Here is a 20,320-nt window from a genome sequence, read left to right as displayed (position 1 = left end):
ACTCTATATTTTTTTATCATTTAATTTTGTTAAAAAAATAAATTTGTCATATTTTCAAAATTTAAGAAATTATAAATGTTAATTATAATTGATAGAAATTTGCCAAGTTATTATTATTATATTTTTTTTTACCAATATTACTATAAATTGGAGAAGAATTCATAAAATCATTAATTTTTTTTTATTACAGTTATATTTCAAAATGCAACGCTGGCACCACCTCTCTCTCCCCAGCCACTCGCCGGTGATTTGTACTGCTTCGTTTGCCCTCGATTAAACCCTAATCTCCCCGTATGATTGCCAAACCTCAATTGGTTCTTCACTTGGTGTGTATGGATGGAATCGATTTCATGATTGATTATATACGGGAATATGCTTACCGATTGTAAGATTACGTGGAGAAGAAGCCTTGTCTTGCTAGCTCTCTGAGAATCGTTTGGTGTCTTAATCGAAGAGGTTTTACAGTAAATTCTAAATGGTACGTTTCTTTCTTTACTTCATATCTATTAATGAAGAATTAAAAATTCCTACGAAATTTACTGTACCGAGAATCTCTTCTTGTTAAAACTTTCATTGCGTAGTTTTAGGTGAATTCTCTGTTACTTTTTTGCATGAGTTGTTGATTGAATGGGGATTTTTTTAAAAAAATCTCACGCCTTTCCTGAAGACTATATTTTTTCTTCCCAATTATGTGCGCGTGTCACTGTATTTCTTACTGGTTATCTATATGTGCCCATGGGTGTTGTTAAGATATATGAATGCACATTTTTTTTGGGGTGTGTTCATGTTATAACTTATAAGCATTTTTATGGCGGATTGCGTTGGGCATTGGCTGCACCTTGGAAAAAACAAATGACTGCCAAATCCCTATGCAAAGCCTCATTTATATTTCACTTTTCAGGATTTATACTTGGGATTTAAAAATATGGGGTATCAAAAGAATTTTGGTTTTACATTAGGTGTTTTGTGTTCTTTTGACTTTTTAATAAGTCCTAATGCAATTTACCTAAATTTTGGATCGTCGGCTTTCACCTTACCATATACACATCATAGGTAAATTACTGGCTTGATTGGTGCATATGTAAATGTTAGCACTTAGCAGGCACCTTCAAACTGCTTTTTCAGTGGCAGCATAAATTGCATAATCACTTCGCAGACGTTCTCAACAAGCCTATTGTAAAGTATAAATAAGTATTATTATTTTCCCTTTTTTTTGGTAACGTGGGATTTCATGTTTAAATTGAGGTAAAGCCCATGGATTTTTATGAAAAAACCCATGGGACTCTTATGTTGTTACACGGTCATTTTTTATGCCAAGCATCAATAACCTTACTTGTTGAGGTATGCACTTAGATTGATAACACATTGTATGTTTGTACAGGGCAGCAGAGAAGGAAGAGGCAGGCCTCATAGAGATTACCATACTAGATCAGAAGAGAAAATCAGTCTTGGCCGGGGAAACAATCCCCCATCAAGGCACCTCTGGGTTGGAAATCTTTCACATAACTTAAATGAGAGCTCTTTAGTCCATCACTTTTTACAGTTTGGAAAACTAGAGAGTGTCGCGTTTCAACCTGGCCGGAGCTATGCTTTTATAAACTATAGAAATGATGAGGATGCTTTTGCTGCTATTAAAGTGCTTCAAGATTACGTTGTTGAGGGCAATCCACTTAGGATTGAGTTTGCTAAGGCGGTTAGTTTGTCGATCTTTGTCTGGCTTTCTTATGGTACCCTGTTGATGTCATTTATGTACATGTGTACACTTTTTTTTATCAGTTCTAATCTATGGCTGTAACATTTAGTTAATGGCTATACACTGAGTCACTGACGGATAATATCATAATCATACCATGGACACTTGCTCATTGTTCCTTCAAATCCTTCGCGTCATTCATTTATCAAACATCATCCATAGGAGTGACGCTCATTCCCTAGTCTAACAATGCAAAAGAAAAAACCAACATGTGCAATTTAGCATAATATACTTTGACTCACTCATTGATCCAATAAATGGATGCTACTCCTCACCGTAGCCATAGTATTCCAAGTTCCAACTAGGACGAAATTACACCGACCTCTTGAACAAAAGTCAGATTGTTTATGTTGGAATTTCTCGCCTCTATTTGGCCATGCTCTAAGTTGTACACATCGGTCATGAAATATGGATCAAACATTCTAGTTTGTAATTTTACTTGCAAAATATTCTAAGAAAGCTTGACATCTTCAAACTTGTGTATAGGTCCTCGAAATCGCCCCAAATCACATAAAACGAAAAAGTACTCATCTGTTGTCATTGTTATAAGACTGAGAATCAAGTATTTTTCATTTGGGAAATTCCTCTATCGAGAAAGACTTCACTATGTAATCAAACAGAGGGCATGGCGTTGAAGGGGAACCCATTCCATATTGCACAACACAAATCTCATCATCCATTTAACAACACAAATCCGTAAATAAGACTGAGAAACAAACACTTTTTAAATGGAGAACTCTATTCCTGATAACATATTCACTTTGTACTTAGATAGACCCTAGTATTGAAGGGATTGTTATTTATCAGACAACTGCAACCCCATATCTATATTTTCTTTTTATAGAATGGTTCTACCGTTCTACATATATTTGGTCAGGGGAACCCGTTTGCAATGAATGCATGTAGTGTTGAGAAATGATCATACAAATTTCAAATTGTCGAGAGTGTTTCGTCCAAGTTTATTTCCAAGTATTTCTTTTTGTCGAATTTTCTACTGTTGCACGGGGAACAACTGCTTGAATAGAGGGATTTATGAGGTTTTTTAGTTTAGTTCATTTCGACCCAAACATAAAATAGAGATGAAATCGTGTGCCATTGACTATTGAATTAGTTCATCACGGATTTGGGCAACATGAACAGGGTGAACGTCTCTTAGCACTCATTTCATGGAATTGAAGTCCAAACAAGATTTAAATAGGCTACTATAATTTTCATAATAGTGTTTTAAGACGTTCCTTTACTACTTTCATTATATTGAATTGAGAAGTCTACTACAATTTTCATAATAACTTTTTAAGACGTTCCTTACTATTTTCGTTATATTGAATTGAGAAGTCTCATGATTTCAGATAAGTTCATAAAATTCTTGTTCAATAAGCGATGTTTATTATTACCATGACATAATAGCTTAATTATTTTCAGTTTACATGAGATTTGACATCTTTTGTTTTTTTATGAAATTTACATGAAACTACTACCCAATGTCACATGATGCTATAGAAAAGATCACTCTCCACATCTTGATAACGAAAAATTATATCATCATGTCAGTTGTTTATCATTTGATTTAACACAAACAGGCGAGGAATGAGAAATTCATGTTGTTAGTTTCTCATGCAAATGAAGTTATGCTGCATTTGAAATTTGAAACTAAATAAGATTTGACATGAGCTAGGGTGGGAAAAAACAAGCAGGCTGATTAAACATGCTGACAGTTACATACTGACAATGCAGTAAGTTGGAAAATTATACTACCCTAGAACAACAAACAAAAAATAGATGACAAAAGCCCGAATAAGCCTTGACATCTCATCATGGAATGTCTACAACATCATAATTAATCTTTACCTCAATATCTTATAGGAAGTCAGATCAGATAGCTCATTGGGCAACTGACCATCATTTTTTGCTTTTTGGCTTATGATTCATAAAATGACTCATGCACTTAATCAGATCAGATAGCTCATTGGGCAACTGACCTAACCCGAAAGATTCAATCTCATTCCGATCAACAACTTGTAGGTATGACTGATCTGATCCGGTAGTTTGAACAAATTCTTTCATTCAGACCTAGCCTTGGGTAATAATTAATTGTATCGTAGTTATGATTTAGATTAGTAGTAATGAATAAAGTTGCTGCAAGTCTAACAAGCTATTCATGATGCATGTATTTAGTTACAACTTTCAAAGGCAATGTAACAGAATCATTTGCATGAGAAGATTGGTAGCTGAGAGGATGGTATATTTTTTCGGTAAAAAAATGTGGAGAGTGATATTTATTCTAGTATCATATGACGTTGAGTTTGGTAGTTCCATTTAAATTTAATCAAAATCAAAAGATGTTAATTTTTTGTAAATTGAAATAATAAAGCTACTATGTCATGGTAATACCTGATATCGCTTACTGAACATGAGTTTCATGAAATTATCTGAAATCATGAAACTTCCCAATTTAATTGATGAAATTAATAAAGGCACGTCTTGAGCTGTTATTATAAAAATGAAATGCTTTTGTATATCAAATTAATCAATTTATTCAAACTATACTTGTGGGGGAAGAGCCATGCGGTCAGATAACATTGAGAGCCATACTATCAGATAACCGCTGATACTGTTTTTGTCTTATTAAGCATTCTCCTGTTTAAGAATTTTTTTTATATTTGATAATCTCATGTAATGGGTAGAATTCAGCATATTCGCCAAAGTAACCCTTGGTTGTTTGGTGAAGTCTAACAAGGGCCCAAGGCAAATATTTTCCCTTGCCAAAGATTTCCCCAAGGGGAAAGAAAAAAAACCATGGCAAAGATAATTCATCAGAATGATCTCAATTTGTCGTAAGTGTTAATAAAAGAAGAATGAATAAGAATCTCATTGGCATTGTTGAAGTTGGGTTGTTTTTGAGGTCCAGTATACGACCTTGGTTCGCTATATTCTGGAAAAATACCATTTGTGGTAACTTTCTCGAACATTTTGTGAATGTGAAGTGCAATGCTTGTATTTGTGAGACCTAAATGATTTACCTACTAGAGTTATCAAGGATCAGAAACAATTTGATGTCAATAGGTTTTGAAGCAATAAGTTGGATGCTTTATGCTAAGTGTTGTCTTGGCATTTCTCAGGCAATACATTCAGTACAAGATCTTTCTTTTACCACCTTCTAACAAAAAAAATAGTTTTCTTTAAAGTTTCTTTCATCATCTTTTAACAACAAAATTGTGTTCTTATAAGTTATTTGTCAAGTATAGGGGTATAGGGAAATGCTTTTTTTTAAGAAACAAAATTTGTTATATCAGTAAACGTACAATTGAAGGATAATACATCTATCAGATCAAAATTTCTAAATTATAGGTTGAAAGTGTTGGACGTTATGTAGTTTGGCACAAAGTTACCAACAACCTGCGCAATTGATACTAGTTTAATATGGGTTGCCACCCGATTAATAATGAATTAGATGGAGTTTTTTGAGGCCCTATTCAGTTATGCACAAAGTGCAACGATATTCGCTGGCATCTGAGATATGTGTCTTCACCATTATAGTCGTGGAGCAATGAGAGTAGTACGCATCACTTATCATCACAAGCTAGTTGTCTACTCATGCAAGTAGACCAAGAAGTTGGAAATCATACATTTTCCTTTAAAAACAGAAGAATCTGTAAATTAATTTTTTAAGTTTCGGTTTCCCATCCTCCTCTCTAAAGTGGCACCGTTTTAACCAACACTTTTACTATATTTGTACGATCACCGTATGGCATCACAGTTCCAGCAAAAGAATCATTCACCACCACTATTATCCACCACACATATTCCAGCTAACATTGTACCATGCCACCATTTCTTTTTGATGACAAGCATTTAGTCAAAACATAAAATGTGCATCTATATAATGAAATGCCCATTGAAGATCATTACCGCTATTTCTCGGTCATACCAGAGAAAAACTTTCAATGACATGTTAACTACCTTCAGTATATCTAGCTGATAGACCCCAAGTTTTGTACTTGTCAGTTGTCACAACTCTATATCTATTGAAGGCCATCACTTAGAAGAACATGCAAACTTTAGACCACAGATAGATGCATCCATCAATCATAAGTTGAAGCTTAAGTACAATGTAAAAACACCACTCTTTGGTCATGAAGAACTACTCTTTCCAATTGTATGATCGAGTTCTCGCCATTCATCAAACAGGAGACATGATGAATTTTCCATGTAGTCAGCAAACTCACCTTAATAATTACATTGTTTTTTTCTTAAAAATGCAATAAGCATCCAGTCCATCTTATTACTTCATAATCTCTCTGCATTAAATTTCATAACCTTGATCCTCGATGTATATAGTTACCACTTCTGATAGACTTTCTATTGTGCGGATTACTCATCCGCTTATTATGTAATTCAATCCTTATTAATATAATAGTTTCTTCTCAAAAAAAAAACTAAAAATATCACATCGTACAAAATGTCTGAAACAAATTATTACAATGGAATTTTCTCGGAAAAGATTTTACTAGAACCAATAATCTCACATTATCTTTATAAAAACGCAAAAGGTTCAAGAGTGAGTGAGATTCACATTCGTTTTCTTTCTTTTATACTTATTTCCCTTTTCAATTCTTAACTTATTATAATTTAAAATCAGTGTTCAGTTTCAAGTTGAGATCATTCTGGTGATATATTTTTTGTTACATTGTTATAGTTTAGTTATTGTTTGACTTTTTTTCCCTCTCCTGGAGTAGCTGTCCCCGCATGAGAGAAAAAATGTTTATGTTGTTTGCATCAGCTAGACTCTACCAGACAATCAACCTTTATTTTGGTATATTGTAACCTATCACTGTTCCAATGAATCATAGAATGTAAAATAAAAAACCTACTTGCAAAACGGCAAAACATATGAATAAAAAGGATTATTGGTGTTTGACATAATGGCTGTTACTTCTAAAGGATAGCTTATACTAGACAAACTAATTTGCTTCACAAGAGCATTTCGTTTACAATATAATAATTGAAACTTTTCTTTTTGTCTACACCTCATTGAAGTTCTGCTAAATGCTGTCAGTAAAGTTACTATCTGATGTATATTCATTTATTTCACCTTCCTGAAATTGGACATCTTGTGGTTCTGATGAAGTTCATAAAAATTGTTGCCCAGCACTATAAGATACTAGTTAGATTTCTATTCTCTGCTACCAGCTACAGAAAAAAAAAATTTCCTCTCATCCGCTTAGCAAATTGAAATATGAACCAATGAGGAAAACTTAGAATGGAGAAATTCATGTTTTAGCTGCAAACGAAGTTGCTGCACTGCATAGTTTACTGGACTTGGTTATAATGCTCAATCCACAGGAACTCCAAACATGTTCGTTTCTTTAATTGATTATTACAGGTGAACTAACAACGACATGTACCCTTCAATTAACATATGCCCTAGAGCTTAAGATGAAGTCCGAAGCAAGATATGCACCATGCCGAAATGAGGTGAACTGAGGCATAATATGTTAGAATTGATTATTCAAAAAAAATTTCCTAATTCATACACTGATAAACTATTAAAGTGTTCTTAAATAAATATTCAGTAGTGTACAAGCGATTTCCAATGGAAAATACATAGAATTTCACATTTGATACACAATTATTTAACTCTAAGATTAGTTAGTCGTCCCCCTTTTGCCTTTATAGCGCTTCAAGGCCTGCGCTTGATTGCCAAGGGACATGTTTCACGATTGGTATACTGAAATGAAACAAGACTGGACTGAGGATGAGAACCGGATGGTGGATTGATTTCATTCTGATGATTGGTAACAGAAGAAAGGTGAGAGGAAAGTAATGGAATTAATTTTTATAATGAAATCATGTTTTGATTAAATTTTTTTAGAATAATAGTTATTCAAAAGTTTTATTATTATTATTATTATTTATCATTATTATTATTACGATTGTTATTATCAAATTTTTATCATAGGTATTAATATTTACTATTATTTTAATAATGACTACTATTCAGTAACAATTAGTTATTGTTATCATCATCATTATTATATTTTATTATTAAATAATAATTATCATTGTTCTATTTATTATTATAATAAAGTTATTCTTCTTTTCATTTTTATTTTATTTATTTTTTTCATGTTATTATTATTTTTTAGTATTTATTATTGTTATTAGATAATTATTATTATTGTTCTATTTATGGTTAATCGTTATCAGTTGTTATAAAATTATTTTCACTGTTTCATTATTAATATTTTTTTATTATTATTAGCAACTTATTAAAAAGATAAATGAAAAAGATTTATTATTAAAAGCTTTAAAAATAAAATTGGAGAATATATATATTATAAATAAAAAGTTGAGAGAATTGGAACGGCTAAATGCAACTTAAATTGTGGGAATGTTTTTTTTTTTTAAGAATGTAAGGCCTATTTTCTTTAATATAGAAATATGTGTTCTCATTCCCATGAGTGTACCAAGCACACAAAATGGAAAGAGGTTGGGAATACCTATTCTATTCTCATGGTCCAAGCATACCCTAAAGAATACGCCTTATCCCGTAGGTGCAAAGGTTAAACTTTACTGATCTTGGAGAGTATGAGTGTACCTTGTCGACTTTGAATAGGTCTATGGTCCCATCAATAAGCCAGAGAGATATGGATTGCAAAAAACCAATAAAATCAGAACTCAAAAATCCATTTTACTAAAATATTTAGAAATTCCTTTAAGTTATTGCAATTTCTTTGGGAAAGTAGATTTTCTTTTCCTGAATTTTGATACGGTTGTCTATACCTCAATTTTCACTTAAACTTGATTGTTTTTGGGATTGGACATTGTTTAAGCTTGTATATCTTTGCATGCCCATGATTCTTTTCAGTCCTCACTCATGAGTGTATGTTGGCTTTCTTGTGTAATTGGGTCCCATAATGTTGGTATTGTATTGGAGGTATGAAAGGTCATGCCTTCTTTTTTTAGAAGATTTTAGATTTAACTTCTTCATTCTGCTTCACCAATTTAAGAGATCTATGTAGTTTGAATTTTATCAATAATTTTTGGACACTTGGTCAGATTTCTCAGTCCGAACTTACCTCTACATGGTAGAACTATATGCTAATATGATCCTTGAAATGAGAAAATGAAACGAGATTTGCAATTATGTTCAAGTGCACTATTGATTTAAACTTTTTTTTGGAAGCAATTTAAACTGTTTTTAAATGTGCAATATCACAATTAAGGTAAATGTTGGTTCCCTTTACCCTGAGATTGTTGATTTTCATTTATATTTTGGCTAGAAGCTGAGAATTGTGAAGCTTAACAGGGTGAAAATATTGTGTTGCACCAACTCGTATGTACGAGTCTTTGCGAATGTGAGATAATTTTTTTCCTAATAACAGAACACTGCCTTTGTTTCCTTGCTACTCTGAAACTTAACTGTTGATAGTATCTCAATATTTATTCCTCAGGAAAAATTGTCAACTGCACAACTTGATGCGGACTACTCTCAGTGGCGAGAGGAACCACACCCTGTAGCAAGGGGGTCTCCATTTAATTCGAGAGACTCCAGAGCATGTAATTCTAGCCCTGAACCACCGTATCCAAACAAATCCAGGATAAATGACAAAGATGGTGAGCCCAGTGAGGTCTTATGGATTGGGTTTCCTGCGCAATTGAAAGTGGATGAATTCATTTTCAGGAAGGCCTTTTCACCTTTTGGAGAGATTGAGAAAATAACTGCATTTCCTGGCCGTACTTATGCTTTTGTTCGCTATAGAACTGTGGTGGCTGCACGCAGGGCTAAAGAAAATCTTCAGGGGAAGTTATTTGGTAATCCTCGTGTACATATATGTTTTGCCAAGAATGAATCAGGACCACCTAACAGAGAAAGGAGTTCAATTAATGCTCCACCATCCCCACGTGCTGGGTCATATGGACGCTCCGGATCTCCAGAATACCGGAGAGCAGATAGGAACTTTGGTGGTATGTCTGGAGATCCTAGAATAAGTTCTCCTCCCTTTGTCCGAAATGTGGATCATGGTGACCCTGATGGTGCAGGTTTGTCTAGGAATTCAGATTTTTGGCACGGTAGAAATGATGCTCGGGAGCGAAGGAGGTTCCCAGGGCAAGCGTCTGAGCTAGGATTACCAAGAAACATCTACGATCATCCTAACAGTCCACCGAAGGATATTCGTACTAATTTCCGAGAATTCTCTCCTCAGAATTTTCCTCGACAAGGCCCCTTCTATGATGATCAATGGGATTTTCCAGAGGATGACTCAATCTTGCGTGGAACAAAGAAAATGAAAACCGGCTCATTTTCTCCCGAGAATGAGTTGCCAGAGTATCCTTTCTCTGAATTGGAGAGAGTAAAACGCGTCATTCCTCACGACATTTCTCAGTCTGGGGTTCTTGATTTTGATTCCAGACAGCCTGGATATAGAACGATCCCTGACCACTTGACAAACGCAGGACAACCATTACCGGAAAGGAGTGATCGCTGGAATGCATCACTTGATAACATTCAAGGTGGTTCAGTTCCACTGCCTCCTCCTGATCTAAGGAGATCAATTCCTGATATACGCAAATCATCTGCAAAGGAAGTGTGGAAGTGGGAGGGAATGATAATCAAGGGAGGAACTTCTGTCTGTCGTGCTCGCTGCTTCCCCGTTGGGAAGCAAATGGATATGGGCCTGTGAGTAGTATTGTGTCCATTATTCTTCTGTTGATAGATTTGTTGTCATATACTCATCTCCTTACTCTTATATTTTTCTTTCTTTACTCTAATATTTTTTGTTTCCTCTAAACTACTAACATATTAGTCAAGATGAACTCGGAGTTTCTTACCTAAGCTTTCTGAATGTGTGAAACCAACAATCATGGAAAAATTGTCATGGATTAGAACGTTGACAGGAAATAAGTAATCCATGTCCTTTGCACCTTCTCATTTGATGTGACTCAATTTTCTCACAATCTGATTTTCAATGCCGCAGACCTGAATACTTGGATTGCACAGCAAGGACGAGCTTAGACATGCTTGGAAAACATTACTACCAGGCAGCCAACGCCTGGGTTGTCTTTTTTGTTCCTGCGAACGATCCCGACATTCCATATTACAATGAATTCATGAATTATCTAGCAGACAAACACAGAGCAGCTGTTGCAAAATTGGATGAAAGGTCCACCTTATTTCTGGTACCCCCTTCTGAATTTTCTGAAAAAGTATTAAAAGTACCTGGGAAGCTGAGCATCTCTGGTGTTGTCTTAAGGTTGGATCCCAACAATTCTGAGTATCTGTATCTTCCACAACAGGAGTACAAAGAAAGTAATTTTACATCATTCCAGAGCGATGAAATGTACCAGAAATCAGTTTCATCTCCAAATCTTCCTTTTACGAATTATGAGAAACCTGGAATTAGAGTAGCTCATATTTCCGGAAATACATCTTCAGGAAACATGCCTGGAACATTTCCAGGTGCCGCTCGTTCAATGAGCAGCATACAATCAGTAAACACGCGTGGACAAGATTATGTAGGGAAACGTGCGCCTGGACCAAACTGGATTCCCCATGATTTGCAGAACTCAAATCTGAGTACTAGCAACATCCCGTCTCATGCATTTGAATCATCTAGTGGTTTTGTGGGTGGCACATACTCTCCGATGCCTAGAGCTATGCCTGAAGCAACTCAAAAAGAGTTCACAAATGAGATTTCAGGTATACCTTCAAGTGGAAATGTCAAGTTTCTGGTTCAGGAAAGACCTCCAATTCCTTCATCAATTCCAGTTTCAGGTCTCCCAGCAGAACAACTAGCTCTGCTGACATCATCTCTTCTTGGCCAACAAGGGCAACTCGATGATACATCAACAGCTGCAGAGTATAAACCATCAGGAAACATCAATCAATCTGGTTACTCTCACACAGCGTCACAAAATCATGGATTACCAATCGAACATATGTCTGCGGAGTATTTACAATCACAATTTAGTCAAGTACAACAGCAGCAACAACAGCTGCCACCAAACTTCTTAGCTGTGCCTCAAAACGAGGTTCAGTTACAAAATGCTGGCCAAGATGATGCAGAAGCAGACCCGCAGAAGCGTTTGCAAGCTACGCTGCAGCTGGCTGCAGCTCTCCTTCAGCAAATTCAGCAAGGGAAGGGAACCTGAAGACTTGAGTAGTGTTAATTTCCCAGTGAGACCCATCGTCTCTGATATATACTGATTTAATTAGAGCTGAAATATTTGGATAACTAATTTTTTTTTAATGAAATGAAGCTAAACTTTGTACTCTATTTGAAGATGGTGAATGCAAGTGTATTACGAGGGTGCACGCATGATGCCACTTAATTTCATAATTGCATTTGAGGTAATTATGGTTTCTTGAGTATACAGGTCCTGTAATCTGCTAGTTTGTTCGGCTTTCTTGTTTGTTTGCTTGCGAGATCTTGTATAGTTTGAAATGGTACAGACAAACATGGATGGAACAAGTAACATGCATTCTTGTGTTCGTTTATAACTCAAAAGTGAATTTACATTACTTTCTATTTGGATGTGTTCTCTCCAGTTTCTCAAAAGTGAATTTACATTAGGAAAGTATTTATAAACTATACTGATCACTCAAAAAACTCAACTCTTGATATTTTATAGTTTGTTGTTGTTTAACAATTCCACAACTGATGATTAGATCCTCACATATACTTGTTTGAATTTTTTAACAATACCAAGGAACATCATTTATTATACATCAGTCCATTTCTAAAGATTCGCGCGATCAGTATTTCAAAAGTATTTTGAAATGCTCTTGACAATTTTTGGGCCCAGATAGAAGGGCAACCTAACCCAAATGCCAGCAGATTGCCAGTTGTTCTTCCCGTAAGCCTGCCGTTGGTTTGAAAGACAAATGTAATACATAATCATCTCTCAACCAGTTGTTTGATTTGTTGATATAGTGTTGGCAAGATAGCCCCAAAAACCCACACGAAGTCCACTTGAAGCACGCAATGCAGACGCTATTCGACACACGCCCGAATCATATACATGCAGTACATCGTGCCAATGTTATCGAGATCAAATATCAATCCCAGTAGATTCCAACTCTAACCTCGAATGTTTATAAACAAATAGCTAGAAAAAAAAATGAAAAAGTAGATCCACCATCAAGAATGAAGAAACTGGAAATGATGTAAATGGGTGAATCCAGAAACACGATTGTCCCACCCTCGAAAATATGCGGGTTCGCTAGATTAAGCTTAAAAGTTTTCTGGGCTATCATCCAACTGCTTCTCATCCTCTATATCCACCTCCAAGATTTCCTGCACAGAATACATAAAACTCTATGATCAGGAATGATACCAAGAAATTCGAGTTGCCAAAACGTCAGCTAAGCGTTCCCAAGCTTATAGAAATCAATCTATCATCTTACAGGGATTCTCTGCTTCAAGTAATTCCCAAGTCTGGCCAAAACTGTTGAACGTGTGTGCCAAAACCTGCCGCTGAGGCTTATTTTCACATAGGGTCCATCTAAATCGGCAAGTTCTGCTTTTCCTGTAATATATACGTATGTATCTTTTTGAGTTTTGAAATGCAGTTATTCAACCAAAGGAGTTCATTCAATTAACACTTAATTAGGGTTTTGCTGTCTCATATCAATCTTGATTTGAAAGAATCTAAAAAAAATCACACCTGTTATGTTGACAGAAGTGTCGAAGAGTTGCGCCAACTACAAAGTCCAAAAAGGTGGAAAATTGCGGCAACTGTTAATAATTATCCTCACAGCAGTTCAGTAATTGAGATGAATTTGAGTGAAACTAGAACTGGCCTCGGTTCTTGCATCCGCCAACACCTGGTTAATGTTCTCCTCCGTCAAGTCGAGCGGCGCCAGAGAGGCTGAAACAACAGATGCATATGATCTCCGCCGCAGGGTTGTTCTCCACGTTGTAGCTCCATTCTTGATCTTTGCAGCATTTGAAGTGAAATTGATTTTTGGTGGAGGAACTAGGGTTTGGTGAAGATGGAAAGCTGTGATTGGCATCTTTCTTATCCGTTGCGAAGATTGTGATTGCACATATGCACAAATTAAAGAAATGATAATTTATTTATTTCATATGATTTATTTTATTACTTTTTTTTATCAATATTATTATGTTTTTATTTAATTAATACAAAAAATAATATACCCAATGTATCTTATCTCAAAAATTTTGATATTGTGACGGCTTATATATTACACTGTTTTTTTTAAAAAAAAAAACAACCGATTTTGTTTTTATTTACATATTTTATGATGGAAGATTTTGTTTTTATTTACATATTTTATGATGGAATTTGTGTAAGACGATCTCACGGATCGTATTTTGTGAAACAGATATCTTATTTGGATTATCCATGAAAAAATATTATTTTTTATGCTAAGATTATTACTTTTTATTATGAATATCGGTATGATTCACTCGTCTCACAGATAAAAATTCGTGAGACCGTCTCACAAAAGACCTATTCAAAATATAATATAATGAATAATATATCAAATTTTTTAGAATCGATGAGACTATCTTATGTCGGAAAATATTGAAATTGATTAAAAATATATTATGATAAAAAAAAAACTAAAAGGAATCTGTTGATTAATAATATTTTATGATATGAGTAACAACGTAGAAATTTCATTTATTTACGCTGAAGTAGTAAACGCTTTGAATTTAACGTAGTTTAAAGGCAAAAGCTTAGATGCTGAAGGTATGGTCAACGTGCGGATCGGTTCGGTTTTTAACAAAAATTTGAACCAAACAAATTCTATCGGTTTTGCAAAAACTACAAATCAAACCAAATCATTAATAAGTAAAAACCAAGCCAAACTAAATTTCGGTTGGGTTTAGTTTGGATGCTTGATTTTCAACTTTATAGATAGACAATATCGATTTTCATAAAAATATCAAACCGTTTAACAATTTAATATATCATAGAACATTACAACTTTTGCATAAAAAAATATAAATTTTGAATATACAAATTTTGTAACTTCAGTTTGTAGTTGAAAAATAAAATTAGTATTTTCAAAAAAGTAAAGAAAAAGTTAGAAGTTAATACTTGGTATATTACAACTTAAGTTAATTGGCATAAATAATTTTGAGCCCAAACTCTATGAAATAAGCATCCATGCGTTATCAATTTATCATACTACTAATCATGTAATAAAAATTAAATATTATATATATATATATATATATATATATATATATATATATATATATATATATATATATATTAATCCAAATTTTGAACCAAAGCAATTTGCGGTTTGATTGATTTCAAAACCGTGTTAACTAAAAATCAGTCCAAACTAACGTTATGGTTTGGTTTGATTTTCCGGTCCGGATCGGTTCGGCTGCCTGACAGCAATAGATTGCTCTGCAAACCGCAATAACCGGCATTTGGCCGGGAAACGTAATATTCAAAGAACCAGTCTCAAGTTTACTAGGAATATATATATGGAAACTTGTTGGAGGTAAAAATTGCATAAAAATACCAATTTGAAAGTCAACTTCGGACTGAATCTGGGAAAATTATGGCTACTTCGTTCCTTTTTTCATCCGTTTATTCCATTGTCACAGCTACACGTTCATTTTAAGCTTATATACATTTCTCCTGTGATGAACGCCGTTCGCGGGATCTGCCTGAACAAGATTTTGATGGCAAGATTTATGCATGCGATCGGATGAAATGTATATATTCTGAATTTCGAAGATGGGGAGTGTAAAAGACGCAACTTTACTCCATCATGTGTGTATTATACTGCTTTTACTATGGTTTCTCAATTCATTCAACTGCTGCCACCCTGTTGCTTATTTTCTGTCCCTCGTCTATCTCTATTTCGTAAGCTGCTTCTTTTTTGCATTCCGGATTAAAGTTCTTTTTTCTCCTTAAAGAATAAGATCTCTTGTGATTCTGATTTATGGGTCAGAATGGTTTTGCAGGTTCATGAGGAATATGTGATTAGATTGAGAAAGAAACTGAAGTTCGAGGCAAAAATAGAGTCTAATCAACGAAGGGTAAACTATGATTTAGTGTGCTTTTACTTAGTCAATGGATCGTGTTGTGTACTTTTGTTGAAGAGAAGATTATGAAATCAGTGTGCCATTATGTCTTTATTTAGTTGAGTGTTCATTGTTATAGGAGGTAGAAAAATGAATATAGTAAGAGTCGGATGAACTGAGATTTTGATTTCGGGGTGATAGAGGATTTGATGTGTGGTAGCCAAGTAAAATGGGGAGTTACATTTATATTTTGTTGGTGTTATTTTTTGCTAGGGAGCCATGTCAGTTCCATACATGAGAAAAAAGATGCCAATCGAGCTGAAAGTATGCAAAAAAAATTCGATCTTTAACATGTGAAATACTCATTAGCTACAAAGGTGCTTCACTGAGTTGATTCATTTCACATATTCCCTTTTTATTGTAGTTGGATTGAATTTCAATTAAAATAAGTAGTATTCTTCTTATCTGAATTGATCACATTTTCTGTAGGTTTTTTCAGATTCTGAAACTGTAACGTGGTTGAACCATGCTGTAGAGAAGATTTGGCCTGTTTGCTTGGAACAGATAGTTTCTCAGAAAATCCTACTTCCTATGGTTCCTTGGTTCTTGCACAAATATAAACCTTGGACTGTGGTATGAGTTGAGTCAATTGACATATTGATATAACCTCAATGATTGTTTTTTATGATGATTGTGAATTGACAATTGCCAATGGGATGGATAGCTGTGATTGTGGGGCTAGTAAGAGGTTGCTGCCTATTTTCGATTTTTGATAGGTAATACTGCATTTGTTTATGCGCAGAAAGATGCTGAGATTCAGCATCTTCATTTGGGAAGATCCCCGCCAGTCTTCACCCAAATGAGGGTTCTTCAGCAATCCAATGACTACTGATGACTTGGTAAGTGAACTAGAATCAACTACCTATCAATATGTGTTGAATTTTACTCTACTTGTGCTGCTACTCTGGTAAAGGAATATTATTGCCAACCAACTGCAGGTTTTAGAATTCGGAGTGAATTTTCTAAGTGCAGATGATATGAGTGCAATACTCGGTGTGAAACTGAGGAAACTTCTGGGATTTGGGATGTGGGCAAAATCACATTTGTTAGACATGCAAATTGAAGGAAAGGTAAGTAAAATGCCACTCTGTTTGGCAAATCTAGCAGTTTTAGCAAGCTGCAAGAACTTGCAGCACTGGCTTTGGTAATTTAATCCGACTCTGTTATTTTAAACATACCCCACGTTTTCAAACCTTTAGAAATGAAGCTGCTCACTGAGTTCACATGATATGAGTAGCTAACTTTCTTTTCTAGCAGGTTTTAGTGGGGTTTAAGTTCCTGCCCTGTTGGCCATTTATTGGTCGTTTGCATGTATGCTTTGCTGGGCCACCATATTCTCAGCTAGCTGTCAAGCCTATATACACACACGGCCTCGATGTATCAGAAGTTCCAGGGATAGCTGGATGGATAGTAAGTGCATAAAATCGTCTCCATAACAAGCCATTGTCTCCTGGAAAGAGGAAAAGAAAATGGAAAAATAAAAAGAGAGAGAGATAAACCATTTTTGAATTCTTCCCGTTATATAGACTCATCCGACTTATTTTATATAAATTTTCTTTGGTTTAGGATAATCTTATGGCCCTTGTCTTTGAGCAAACTCTAGTGGAGGTGAGATCATTTACTTTTCTTGAACCCAAGAACTTGCATATTTTCTTCATTAATGCTATTGCCAATTAGGAGCATGATACTTCTTTTCTTATGTCGTGTAGCTTATTTTTAATATGCTGGAATGTTTCATCTACCAACTTATAATGTTATGTTACTTTTATAGCCTAACATGTTGGTGGTTGACGTTAAAAGGTTCAGTTCACCCCGACCAGGTATCTTGACCCCAACTTCACAATTTCTAATTTTTGGCCCACAAAGTTGAGTTTCATTTGTTAAAGCGTTGTGTTATTTTCTATCTTGGACTAAAAAAAGGTAGAGTTCCGATGTTAGTCTCAGTTTTTCGTAAGGCTGAGCTGTGCAGATAGAGTGAGTTTATTCGACATTCTTCTATTTTTCAGCTGTGTGAGTATTGAAACCGTAAAATTTGATGATGGTTTGATTGTTCAATGGTTTATGATCACTTTGCCTAATTGCCCCCATATCAGAGAACTGGTTCTTTGTTGATGCAAAGGAGCCCATCGCCCATGCTACTGTGGAAATTCTTGAAGCTGCTGATATGAAACCAGCAGACTTGAATGGTTCATTCAAACACTTTGTTAACAATTATATGCACAAGATTTTCTTGACTGTAACTAGAGTTGATTTTCAGGATCAGCCGACCCATTTGTGAAGGGTAGAATAGGACCCTACAGATTTCGGACCAAGACTCAGAAGAAAACTTTGGCTCCAAAATGGCATGAGGAATTCAAGATCCCTATTTGCACATGGGAATCACCTAACATTCTCGTTATAGAAGTTGTTGACAAGGATTTCTTCTATAATGACACAATGGGGTGTGTTCACCCCTTTTTTATCATTGATACTTTATCATGCTCACTTTGTTTAGACGTTTTCACTATTTATCAGTAGTTCCTTGTCTGTGAGATGTTTTCTGTATCGTGGACTAGTCCTTTTCATTGCATTTCCCAATTTGACTATATTCAGAAACGTAATTTTAGTGAAATTTTGTCAGGAAGCTTATGCTTGTTGCTGATATGCATCTTTATTTTGGAGATCGAAGGCTGGTTTTTCAAAACTGTATTTGCTAAGAAATATTGACAAACCAACTTGTTATTTTCTAAATTTATGATTATGATGAATTAATACGGTAAATGGTGCAGAGACTGCAGTGTGAGCATAAATGAAATCCGGGATGGCCGGAGGCATGAGATGTGGTTGCCATTAAAGAACATTACATGGGGAAGATTGCGTCTTGCAGTGACTGTCTCTGAGTGCAACAAAAAGGTATAATTTCTCCCATTTGACACGGGTAAATATTATGCATAGCTTAGCTTAGATAAAATCCTTTTTTTGGAGATGATCCCACTTTGTTTCTTCATTTTGGCTGTCATTTGAATATTCAAATCAGGACTTGAAAATTTGAAAACACATCGACAAATTTCCTAGGAAAATCTTAAATGGAATAAGGGAATCATCCTTGTTGATGTTTATGTTTATGTGTGTTCAAGTGTTTCCCATCTATATATGATATAACAGTGCAAGATCTTGCACCGAGCTAGCCAGAGTCAGCTTGTTAGTCTCGTAAGTTTGCTCGAAAAAGGCTCAACTGTACTTGTATTGCTGAACATGAGCTAATATGTCTCAGAACAAGGCTATCGAGCTGGTTTGTAAGCTTTTTCCTAGTTATAGTTCTAGTCATATCTTGGCTATATATCAATGTGGCATTACGTGTTTGACAAAATCCAATCAAATGTATCCTCGTAGTAAAATACGTCTCACCCTTCACAGTTCTTATTAATCAGCATAGTTTTTGACATGGTTATGCAGTTCTACTTTTATAAACGCTGAAATTGTTTATCAAAGCAGCATGCAGAATATTCGTATGATCTACAACATTTCGACGATGAATTTAACTACAACAAAAAACCCTCCTTGCTAAGATCATCCAACATACTCCCGAAAGTTGATTATGAATGTGAGGCAATGGACACCAAAAGAAAAACAAGGAATCGATTTCGGATACATCGCCGTGATGAGCAAGCTCCGGGTAATGGTCATAATTCAACAAGGAGGCTTGTCAAAGGCTTGAAAGATTGGCTCAGTGTTCCACAGAATGCACGATGAAATGTAAGAGTTGAATGATCGCTAAAACCCATCATGAATCATAGTTTGATCATCACTGAGGCTTTGCCATTGTTTTGATACTGCGAGTTTTCTTGGAAATGTTTAGTTTTTATATGATGAATGCAATGTAACTTAAAACAATTCATCTCACTATTTTTCTTTGGACCAGATTTGGTAATTAAATGTGAAAAGAAAAAAATGGTAATCAATTGATGATTAACTTATGGGCTGTATATAGATACAAGCTAACGACTTAATACATATGGATTAGGTTTGTGATTTAATAAAATATAAAGTTAATAATTATGATTTTTTCTATGAAAGTTTGACAATTTTTTAAATTGAAATGATAAGAGAGAAAGATTTTGTCTTTAAAGAATGAATGGGTAGAGAAAACAAGCATCGTTTCAGCCATACGTTCTGCTTGGCAAATCCACAATTGAGAAACGAAAAAAATTTATGTGAGACAGTCTCATGGATTTTATTTTGTGAGACAGATCTCTTATATGAAAAAATATTATTTTTTATGATAAGAATATTATTTTTCATAGATGACCCAAATAAGATATCCGTTTCACAAAATACGACCCGTAAAACCATCTCATACAAGTTTTTATCATCATATAAATAAACATTTGTAGTCTCTCTTTATCAGCAATACATAAAAAATAATATACATTAAAAAGTAATCTATAATATATTTATATTTTTTTCGAAAGATAATAATATATTAAAATATTTTCAATATATAGCCCAA

The 20,320-nt window shown here is 34.7% G+C and overlaps 3 protein-coding genes across 4 annotated transcripts; 2 read left to right on the top strand and 1 right to left on the bottom strand.

Annotated features, from left to right (window-relative positions):
- The first annotated feature begins 156 nt into the window (after positions 1-156).
- Positions 157-12,067, top strand: LOC140836590 (flowering time control protein FPA-like). Of its 2 annotated transcripts, XM_073202222.1 has the most exons (5): positions 157-478; positions 1,382-1,693; positions 9,208-10,433; positions 10,732-11,453; positions 11,523-12,067. In XM_073202222.1, exons 1-5 carry the CDS (start codon positions 476-478, stop codon positions 11,903-11,905), a joined length of 2,646 nt encoding a protein of 881 aa, XP_073058323.1. In that variant the 5' UTR covers positions 157-475; the 3' UTR covers positions 11,906-12,067. The 2 variants fall into 2 exon arrangements, with proteins under 2 accessions (XP_073058323.1, XP_073058322.1); XM_073202221.1 differs by having other exon boundaries at positions 159-478; positions 10,732-12,067.
- A 720-nt stretch (positions 12,068-12,787) lies between these two features.
- On the bottom strand, positions 12,788-13,807 carry LOC140835980 (uncharacterized). Its single transcript, XM_073201395.1, has 4 exons — positions 13,557-13,807; positions 13,421-13,457; positions 13,161-13,282; positions 12,788-13,050 (listed from the first exon to the last, which is right to left on the bottom strand). Exons 1-4 carry the CDS (start codon positions 13,767-13,769, stop codon positions 12,988-12,990), a joined length of 435 nt encoding a protein of 144 aa, XP_073057496.1. The 5' UTR covers positions 13,770-13,807; the 3' UTR covers positions 12,788-12,987.
- A 1,453-nt stretch (positions 13,808-15,260) lies between these two features.
- On the top strand, positions 15,261-19,705 carry LOC140835979 (C2 domain-containing protein At1g53590-like). The gene is made up of 12 exons (XM_073201394.1): positions 15,261-15,610; positions 15,712-15,786; positions 16,261-16,404; positions 16,574-16,644; positions 16,745-16,901; positions 17,089-17,241; positions 17,398-17,439; positions 17,603-17,651; positions 17,925-18,017; positions 18,089-18,272; positions 18,600-18,723; positions 19,306-19,705. Exons 1-12 carry the CDS (start codon positions 15,482-15,484, stop codon positions 19,561-19,563), a joined length of 1,479 nt encoding a protein of 492 aa, XP_073057495.1. The 5' UTR covers positions 15,261-15,481; the 3' UTR covers positions 19,564-19,705.
- The last annotated feature ends 615 nt before the right edge of the window (positions 19,706-20,320 follow it).

The sequence above is a fragment of the Primulina eburnea genome, chromosome 7 (genome assembly GCF_022965805.1).
Source record: "Primulina eburnea isolate SZY01 chromosome 7, ASM2296580v1, whole genome shotgun sequence".
Taxonomy (NCBI): Eukaryota; Viridiplantae; Streptophyta; class Magnoliopsida; order Lamiales; family Gesneriaceae; genus Primulina; species Primulina eburnea.
This window is presented reverse-complemented; position numbering and strand designations above follow the sequence as displayed.

Bases quoted from the DNA above. Each gene is read 5' to 3' on its own strand.
- LOC140835980 (XM_073201395.1), bottom strand. From the start codon at position 13,769: ATGCCAATCACAGCTTTCCATCTTCACCAAACCCTAGTTCCTCCACCA. The intron at 13,458-13,556 runs GCCAGTTCTAGT...TGGACTTTGTAG, and splicing joins TGGCGGATGCAAGAACCGAG to TTGGCGCAACTCTTCGACAC. The intron at 13,283-13,420 runs GTGTGATTTTTT...TATATATTACAG, and splicing joins CACTTCTGTCAACATAACAG to GAAAAGCAGAACTTGCCGAT.
- LOC140836590 (XM_073202221.1), top strand. The intron at 1,694-9,207 runs GTTAGTTTGTCG...TTTATTCCTCAG, and splicing joins GGATTGAGTTTGCTAAGGCG to GAAAAATTGTCAACTGCACA. The intron at 10,434-10,731 runs GTGAGTAGTATT...TCAATGCCGCAG, and splicing joins AAGCAAATGGATATGGGCCT to ACCTGAATACTTGGATTGCA.
- LOC140835979 (XM_073201394.1), top strand. From the start codon at position 15,482: ATGGGGAGTGTAAAAGACGCAACTTTACTCCATCATGTGTGTATTATA. The intron at 16,645-16,744 runs GCAATCCAATGA...ACTCTGGTAAAG, and splicing joins ACCCAAATGAGGGTTCTTCA to GAATATTATTGCCAACCAAC. The intron at 18,724-19,305 runs GTATAATTTCTC...TTATCAAAGCAG, and splicing joins TCTCTGAGTGCAACAAAAAG to CATGCAGAATATTCGTATGA.